General features: G+C 46.1%; 1 protein-coding gene across 2 annotated transcripts in view; it reads right to left on the bottom strand.

The window, feature by feature from the left end:
• Prrx1 (paired related homeobox 1) overlaps window positions 1-9895 on the bottom strand; it is a 63691-nt gene extending 53796 nt beyond the window's left edge. Inside the window, exon 1 of one of the 2 annotated variants that reach the window (XM_015491633.2) lies at window positions 9521-9895. In XM_015491633.2, the coding sequence (XP_015347119.1) occupies window positions 9521-9761 (241 nt within the window). In that variant the 5' untranslated portion in view covers window positions 9762-9895. The remainder of the gene's footprint in view (window positions 1-9520) is intronic. The other variant, XM_048810051.1, reaches the window with a different exon arrangement.
• Window positions 9896-9903: the final 8 nt, after the last annotated feature.

Below are 9903 nucleotides of genomic sequence, written 5' to 3' on the forward strand. Positions count from 1 at the left end.
AGAACTGCTTGTTCCCAACAGAGTTGTGTCTAACACCACTTAGCATGTTCAGGGCTGGCTGCCTGGATCCTAAATGGCCTCGTGGTCAGTCGCTTCCTTAGACACTAGAACACCAGCTTTGCAATAAACTGTCTCCAGTGCCTCACCCACAGGGACTGGTTTGCTCCACATGGACCACAGCTGTTAGCTAAGCCAATGTATTACCCAAGAATGCCAGGGAGACTTGATTGCTAACTGCTTGGTAAAAATAGGGTTCTGGATGCTTCATGGTATAGAAATGCAGTCTATATGACCTCGCATATCAGATTTCAAAATGATATGTTCAAAAACAAGTTACACATCAAACTGAGGACAGAATGTTTGTCTTATTCAACTGGTTAGGAAGTCTGAATTGGAAGAAGAATGGCAGCTGTATACGTAATTGTATCATTGAGGTACAAAATTAAGTAAACCCCACAGGAACCTCAGTGGAGTGGTGAGTTAGAGCTACGCTGGAGGTCTTAAACTACAGCGAGAAGGTAACGTGACCTATCAGGAAACTTACTGCTATGTCGGGCTGATGCTTGTGTCCTCAGCATGTATCATGTAGTTCCTACAAAATCCGGAAGCTAAATAGAAGGAAGGGATCAGTCTTCCTCAGGAGAGACTGCAGTGTTGGAACAGAAAAGGACCATGTCATCTGAAGCGCAAAAGCTGCAGGACTGTTTCACCCTGGACAGACAGAGGGTGGGGACCCTTCTCAGAAAGCTCCAGCCTTTGCTTGGCTCTCACTGTGGGGCCTTGAGGGCTTTGCTAAGAGTCACAAGGCACCAGCTTCTAACTGCAGATTAAAAACCGATGTCTAGCCGCTCTTCAGTGACACGCTGTGTGAGTGGGACCTAGCGCATGGGAATATTACAATTCCAGGAGCAGTATCAGCCTCCAGCAGTGTCTGAGAAACCACACTGACTGTCCATCCGAGCCTGGAAGGAGTGGTACTTGTCAGAGACGCCGGCTCAGTGGAGAATTAGAGAAAGGCAAGCGTCTACCTGACACTTTCAGTGGGAAGAGGAGAGGGTGGAGGGCTCAGTGTCCCTTGTCTCATTCCTCCCGTGAAACTGTGCAACAGATATTAATATGCCAGTTTATCCATGAGCACACTGATATGCAGAAAATTGTCTTAAATCAACTGGCAAATAAATGGTGGGGCCAGGGTGTCATACAGAATTCTCTGAACTCAGAGTGAAACACATGGAAACTCCTGATGTCCATAAATCAACAGTAAAGATTTTCCTCCTTTTAATTTTTAATATTTTTTGCATTGGGAATTGAATTCAGGGCCTCATTCATGCTAAGCACATGCTCTACCGCTTAACTACACTCCCAACCCCAAAGGTTTCTTGCTTTTTGAGAGTTTGGTATAACTCTAATGAAATGCATTCTTATATTTTTGATCTTTACTGATAATTTAATTTAGAAAATGCTCCATGGATCCCTGTGGTATATATATTTAGCTATTTAATATATATTTATCCCTTTATTCTTAGTCACATATATTTATCCCTTTATTTTTCAAATATTCAAATTTATTTTTCAAATATTCAAATTTTCCTGAACGCAACCTTTTCTTGGCCTACTGCATTCCCCTGGGGAAGACAGCCACAGCAATCATACGCCTTCTTTATAATGAGGAATGTGAGTCCGTTCAGTCTAAAAATACTTGCACAGCACAGCAAGGTGGCATGCTGGACTCCTCATCCTAACTCACACTGGTTAACTCACACTGGTCACTAGACAATAATGCATCGAAAAGAATCTGGTTGACCTCAAAAGTGGGGTGTGGTGCAGACAACTGAAATGGTACATGTCAATTCACAATAGCCCACTCAAAATCTCCAAGCTACAGTTTTCCTGACCGTAAGATGAAAATAACTATACTGACTTTTCCTACTTCTCAGAACTGGCTTTTTAAAACATAATGGTATTTGTTTACATTCTTAAAGTTTGTGAAGTAGTTTTATACACCTCACTCTATCTCTCATAATATTAATTAACACTTTATGACAAAGGAAGTTATCAGTTCACACAAGTAATTTCGGAAAGGAACTAACAAGCCAGCAGCTTTAGTATATTAATTGAGATAAAAAGATTGTACTTCAAGGCCTACCCCAACACAGGCTAAATTTCCTTGAAATTTCATGCTCAAGGTAGCTCTGAAACTTCAAACCAAAAACAAACAAACAAACAAAAAAAACCCAACTGTACAGAAAACAGATATTCTTGCCACCCTAAGAAAGAAAAATGTTCCAGAAAAGGGAGAGAAAGAGAGAAGATAAGAATTTAAATAGCGGCCCATATATTCTGAGTAAAAAACGATCATACTCAGAAAAATCTCTTCCTCCCTGAGGGCAGTTAAGAACAGACTGCTAGAGTCAAGTGTGCAGTGATATTATTTTCTGTTTCTCTTGTCAGAAGGGATTCGGTGTTTGAAATATGTCTAGCAAAACTGCAGATTTCAGTTCCATGATTAATGAACTAAATTACATTTTATTTCTTAAATGTGTTGTGGATTCACCCTGTGGTCTCCCCATGCGGAGGCCTGGAGCTGCTGAGCAGCGCATCTGGTTGCGGGCCAGCAGCTCTCCGGGTGGCTCTTTCTTTCCTTCCTTAGGAAGACGCAACGTGCAGAACTGCAGGAACGTTTATTGGGCAAGTGTGGTTTTAAACTCTCAGAAATGGTGGTTACTCTCTGTCTCCCTTCTCATGAGGAGATACATTAATTACTAACATAGAGAAGATGCATCTCATTCATTATTTTGTTCAAACTCAAATTTTGTTCAACATGATTTTATATCACCTGTTGATACTTTCCCTCAATAAAATATTGGTGTTCATCTGGCAAATATTCTAATGTCGACTTGCCTGAAAATGATTTTTTGATAAACTTCATAATAATAATTTATATCTTAGTCAGGCACACTTTTCCAGAGGCTGACACAGGAAGACTGCAAGTTCAAAGCCAGACTGAGTACCTTAGTGAGACCCTGTCTCAAAATAAAAAAATAAAAAGGGATAGGAATGTAGCTCAGTGGTAGAGCACTCCTGGGTTCAAATCCCCAGGACCCGACCAAATTATATCTTCCTTATAATCATCACTTTAATAAAGATTCATGTCTGGATAAAACACACAACCCTTATTTTTGTAAGTGCTTCTTTCTCTGTGAAAACACACGACCATGTCCTGGAACATGCCACTATCCCAACTGATCATCATAATCACCATTCTATAAAGCATAGAGAAATGAATGCTGTTTCCTCCTTTAAAAAAATGTGTTTTAAGATATTTAACAAAGGAAAATTCAAGATCCGGGGTCAATAATAATGAAAAAAATGTTCAGTCCCTTATGATATGTTCTCCCCCACTTTGTGGTCATTTTGAGAGCTCTTCCTTACCAAGCCATTTAAACACTCAGTTTTGTGAATTGAGGCCCTGTACGTGGGGTCCAGCACGCCCTTTAGGTATCACGCAGGCTTTTCCGATTTCAAAAGGAGACATGTGCTCATGTCTAGGAAAGCTCCCAGCTAGAACAAGCGGAAAAGAAAAAGAAACTGCTTCTCTGAAGGACGTCAGGGCTGGAAGAGCGTTCCCCCAGAACCTGGGAGGGCTGGAGCCGGCCATGATGCCTCAGCCCCGTCACCCTGGGAAACCTGTTTACCGTTGCTTGCTTGTTTGTTTAATTTTCCTGATGAGAACAAGTGAGTTATGTTTATGTCTTTTCTTAATTTGGGGGAAAAAACAATCTGAAAAATGACATTAATTTCTGATTAAAAAAATCAGTCATCATGAATGCTAATACAATAAAATTCAAAATTGCGTACAAAATTAAACATGAAAATGGCAACTGTATCTACTTCCAGGTAGGAACTACAGATGGCCTTTCTTTCTCATTAGAATTTTTGGGAATTTTGATGTAAAATAGTATCTTTTTCTAAAAATAAGCATATGTCACACTTTGGTATTACTCTGTAATTAAAAAGTGACTCTCAGCTAGACAGCAAAGATGGCAGAGCCACAGCACACAAGGCCATCACCTGTGAACTTATTTGCTGTGATGCACAGTGTGGAAGAGACCCTCCCCCACACGTTTCTAGTCTGAAGAAAATTCTTACGGCAAGTTAACCATCATAAAATATTTAGACACTGAATTTGTGTGAAGAAGACATGGAACTTGAGGAAATGTGGCTCTCTGCATGTGCTTCAAGTGCTGGCTAGGGCTCACACTTTGCCCATGGTCAGACTGACTGAGTACAGCACATCCAGCTCAGATTTTGATTGAGTTGGGCCTCTTTGCTTTAAAGTTATGGATCCGAGTCCTCTTTGAATGATGTGGCCTCCTTCTAAGTGTTTGGGAGAGCACTCATCTGTTTTCATGCTTATTCATAACTACACCACCTTCCAGCACTGTGAGGTCCTTTAAACTATAATGACATGACTGATGATGAGAAATTAAGTGAATGGGGTGAATGTTCTTACTCTCAGACAAACGTTTGTGGGAAAGCAATTTCCCTCACAGTTCTGGCCCATGCTCCTGCTTCTAGGGTACAGCCCAGCTCAGATTATCCTGGAAGGTATGTATTAACCACCATTTATGCTAAGAAGACAATATCTTCATTCAGTGGATTTGTTTCCTCCAGGGTTGCCTCATCTTGTTGACCCCCAATGTCAGTAAGAAAAAAAATTCACAAAGGAGGTTAAGAATTTTTCTTCATTTGTCCTGTAAGTCCCTTGAAACTCTTGCCCAGAAAGGGGAGATCACTGGAGGGCAGGAATCAGATTTGAAAATGGCTTGGGTGCTTAAGTTTCAGGTTCACACAAGAATCGGGGGCAATTACTATTCTTGGGGGGAAGGAGGGTTACCCTAACACCATGGCCTAAAACCAGGCTCCGGATGGCTCAGGGTCTCTGCAGCAGTTTGGCAGCCGGGTCTCCATCTGTCAGTCTGTCCCTTTTCCTTAAACATTTGCCCCTCTTTCCTTAAACAAGTTCAAATACACAAACCCCTCTATGGGGTCAAACCCTCTCTTTCCCCATGAAACCTGGGCACCCATTCTAGTAGCTACTGACTCCAGAGGGTCGGTAGTCTGTTCTACCTCCTGCTGCCCATCTGCTCAGGATGGAATCTTGATCACCCTCATTTCAAAGGAGGTGAGGACGGCAGCGGCCTACCAGCTCCCTCCATGTTTCTGTCAACATGTGTGTAACATAGATTCAGATAGTCCCCGAAGAGTTTCCCCACTATTTCTATTTCTCGTGTTTTGCTGCTTAATGTAAAGGAGTCTTTCAGCCTGTCTCTCCTGCCTGGGTCCAGGGGTTTTTAAGAGTGGGCAACATCCCAACCTCAATCTGGGGGGTTGCGCCCCCTATCGACGGGAGATGGCAAGAAGAAGCACATCTGGCTAGGCTGGTGGTTCCCCACACAAAGTCCCCTCAATTTGCAGGAAAAGGGCAGAGGTTGGGTGGGAGGGTTTGCATCTTTTCCTGGACAGGGACCGGGACAATTAAAACCAAAAAAATATACTTTGGGTTGTGTTTTAAAAGTTAAAATTCTTCATTGGATTAATTCCTCATGTACTTATTTCACATACACTCACTCCCCCCAACAAGGGAGCCCCCCGCAAAAAACTGCTCTTCAGTCCCCATGGCAAGCTTCATTCCTGCATCTGAGTTTGGGTGTTATTTCTTTCTTTGCCTGCTAAGAAAATTTCCAGTCACTTGCAAATAACTCCAGAAAGCAACCTAGATCTTTTTAACAATTTGGATAGTGGGGATTCAAATGAACATACATATTCCAAATTTATTCCTCATTTGACGCTGAGCTTGGTGGAACTGGTAACATAAAAATAAGTAAGCCCCAAAGTTCTCAGGAATTAGAGCTTCCTCATTCCGCAGTGCTGCAAAAGGGCTGGAGCATCCAGTACCGGAAGAACGTTCTACTTCTGTCTATGAGGACCACGGGGCTGCAGACTCCTTAAGACTCTGACTGTCCTGACTCTTCTGAGAAGTCACTTGTGCATGGAATTGATTTGTTTTGACATATTCTTTCTTTCATAAAACTTTCTTAACCATTTATACCTCTATTTCTCATCCCCCGTCCCCTGTGCTGGAGTGGCTATCAGCCCCGAAACTGGCTTCTCAGATATTTTTTCATTAGGAAATATCATTAATTCCAGAGCCAGTGAACTATAGTAATCTTTAAAGTCTTAAACCCATAATCAATAAGCCATAATTGTTTGTGTGACTACATCCTCCAGTTTGATGCATTAAATACAATTACTGCTAAGAAACTGCTAATAATCAGACCACAGTGGAAATGTCTTTCCAAGAGCTTCCACAGCTACAAAACAAACCTGCTGGCTGATAAACACCAAAGACCCATCCTTAGTCTTGTAGGCAGTGAGTGCATCTCCATTTTTCCTGGTTTAATAAGAAACGGTGTTTAGGGGGGGAAAGGCTGTGGCAGTTTGTTGATGTTTTATATTGTTGGAGAGTGTTGGTTTTTAATGGAGCATTGTTAGCCTGAATACCAAGATATTTGATTTTTCAAGAGTTCAAGTTCTCCTGGATACATAACAATGCTATTGATATATACTCCTCATTATCTTGTTTAAAGGGGAGCTAAAGAGCACCAAACTGTGGAAATCACTGTTGGGCTTCATCAAAGTAAAATACAGAATTGAACAAAGAGCGTGAGCCCATTCCAATTGTCATGCTGTGCACCTATAGGTAGCTTTGCAAATGTTTAGACACAAAATGGCCATAGGGAGTTTGCCCCTTATCCAAACCTTTTTTTTTTTTTTTAATGTCCTGAAATTAAACTAACAAAGACTTGGATAGAGGATGCTGAGCCCTGGCAGTGGTGTTACTTTGAAGGAGAATGCTCTATCTGCCACCACCACCCGCTGCAAACAACAAAAACAACAACAAAAAAACTCTTCTACCCTTGCAAAAAATTAATAAGCACAAGAGCACAAGCAAGCCTTATGTCCTTCTTTGTAAATACTCCCCTATTTTCAAAAAGTCGGTCCTTATAATGCTTCTGATGACTCCATCTCTTCTAAGGGGTTAAAAGAAAATGCATATTCCAAACGCGGTAGAAAGTGGGCACCTCCAGGGGCTGGAGACATATGGGGGTGGGGGGCGAGGGTGGAACCCGCACCGCATCCTGCAGTAAGACTTTTGCAACAACCGGGTTCGCTCTCCCCGGGCTAGGGATCTGCTTTGGTGAGGCCCAGCTAATAGAGCTAGCAGGTAAACAGGGTAAAGAAGGTTGTAAAATAAACATACTTTTTAAAATGAAAAATCAAAATGATCTAGAGATACTCGCAGTTGAAAATCTATAGCTGTCATTTAGTGCCAAAGGTGACTGCTGTCCCGGAGCAGGGGTCAAAACTAGCGGGTCTGGGTCGGTGAAATAGAAATGCACTGCTGCTTCTGATAAAAAGATCCATTTTGCAGAGGGCATGAGGGGGGTGACATCTTGTTGGTTTAGAGATGATTTACGCACTCGTGTTGTAAAATCTAAAATGACGCCCCTGGGAAGAGGAAGGAAGGAGAGCGGACTGGTTGGTGTGACACATCGCTACCTGCCTGAGGCCCCACACTCCGATGGAGTGCACCAGTATAAGGTCGGGAAACAAAACGCAAGATCGCAGGGCATCCAAGGCACGGAGAAAGGCTCCGAGCCGCGGAAAGGGTTTCACCGGCGAAATACACGGCGGGGACGGTGACCCATGGTCTGCAGAGCTGGAGATCTGCAGCCCCGGGGGCATTGGCAGCCTGGCGCCTTGGACTTTACTGGCCCATTTCCCTGACACCTCAAACTCCAAGTCTTCTGCCTGTGGCCCGAAAGCGGGCGAGAGTCACTGAACTATCCATTCATCCAACAGTTTAAGAGGAGGACACTCAGCCCCCTGCCCCTGCATGCAAAATTAACATTCACCACCGGCCTTCGCATCCGGCTTAGAGGGCTCAGTGACCGCCGTTGATTCTGGGTTTCACCTTCCTCCCCTCTAAACAGAAAAATTTCCTGGCTACCCTAAAGACGATCTATTTAATTGGCTCCCCTCTTGAATTAATTGAGAGCAGAATTCAAATTCAGAGTGTCAGCACCGGAGGTCCCAGGGTGGTGCCGCTTAAGACATTTCGGGCGCCATAACTATCGCGAATGCTGAGACACAGGGGGAACTGATATTATTTTGATACGAATTCAACCGGGGAGCGCCCCAGAAAATGTTCCCTCTCTCCTGGGCGTTCCTCGGGCGAGGAGGAGTTGGGGAAGCTGGGCCCGCTGGAGTGCGGCTGGTGGATTGCGAGGGTAGGCCTTCGCGCCGCGTTTGCACCTCTCCCTTTGTGACAAATCGATTTCCCGCGCCGCTGTGGTACATTTGCATCCCGCCAGGCCCGGGGCCCAGCTGCGCCCGGTACACACTTAGCGGCGGCTTGTGAGTGTGTGCGTGCGCGCGCGCGTGTCTAATTGACTTTCCGTCTACCTTTTTATGACTACATGTGTTTCCAACAAAAGGTCCTATTAGGACAATCTGGTTTCACTAATTTAGGGGTTGGGAACGTGGAAGGCAGGCGCTTTTTTTTTTTTTTTTTAACAGTTTGCAGAAGTTGAGATTAAGNCCATATCAGTCGGTGAGGATGGGGACGGGCACTTAAGCGTAGGCTTTTCTGGAGGGTTAGAGGCCAACAGATAGAGTTACTCAAACGTGACACCAGCTTCAGCAATGAAGCCCGCGATTCCTGGTGTCTCCCTCTTGTGCGGAATCATTCCGGACGGGGATCTCAGATTTACTTCTAAAGCACATTCCCTTTGCTTCGCTTGACTTTACCCAAATCAACCGGATTTCTAAGTCTCAAACCCATCAGCAGGTGGAGGCGAAAGAAGGGGACAGAGAGCAGCCGGAGGGACTGAGGGCGGGCGTACCCGCGCTGCTCGCGGCTTGCCAGGCCTTGGGTGCCCGCTCAGGGTGGGCAGCCTGCGCAGCGGCAGTGGGGCTCCTGCGCACCGGGCACTCCAACCTACCCGGGAGAAGCCTTCCCGACCCCACTCAGCAGCTTAACCCGCTGCTGTGCTCAGACAGAGCTGGCTTTCCAGGCTGCGCCCCAGCAGGACCCTTCCCGAGCCCAGTCCGTTCGCCCCGCCTGCCGGATGTCGTGGCAGCGGCGCTCGCCCGGGACTGAGGGCTTAAGGAAGTCCCTGGCGGTCAGAGTCCCTGCCCCAGACCGCAAGGCCTCCGAGCGTTCCCGGCCACGGAGCCTTTCCCCGACTGCCTCGGCTACGCCCTCCGCGGAGCCTCTTTTCCTCGCCCCTTGCGCCCTATATGCTGACCGGCCATTTCTCTGGCGGCTGCCACCACCTTTCCTAGAAAACCCGGACCTCCTTCCCCTGGTCATGGGCGCGCTCCCGCCTCCCTACCTGGGCCTCCGCCCTCGATCCCCGGCACACACTTCCCTGGGCTCGCGCCCCTCACTCACTGTCCTGCTGCGGGGTGTCGCTGCCACTGGTGAGTCCCGGCGACTCCAGCAGGCTCCTGCCCGCCTCGCCCACGCTTTCGTCCGCCTGGGCTGCGACCATGTCCCCGGCTTCCTCCAGGTCTAGCAGGTGACTGACGGAGAAGTTCTTTTTCGCCTGCAGGGTGTCGAGGTTGCCCGGGCTGTCCAAGCGGCCGCCCAGCGCCGGTTGCCGCTCCAGAACGTGCCCGTAGCTGGAGGTCATGGTCTCCCCCTCCAATCCCACCCACCCCCCTCTTCCCGCTCGAATCAACACCAAACGCTGTGGGCGAGAGGGGGAGGAGGAGCGAGTGGGAAGAAGGAGGGGGAGTGGAGAGAGAGAGAGAGAGAGAAAGAGAGAGAGAGAG

Source organism: Marmota marmota, unplaced genomic scaffold (assembly GCF_001458135.2).
Source record: "Marmota marmota marmota unplaced genomic scaffold, marMar, whole genome shotgun sequence".
NCBI classification, from domain to species: domain Eukaryota; kingdom Metazoa; phylum Chordata; class Mammalia; order Rodentia; family Sciuridae; genus Marmota; species Marmota marmota.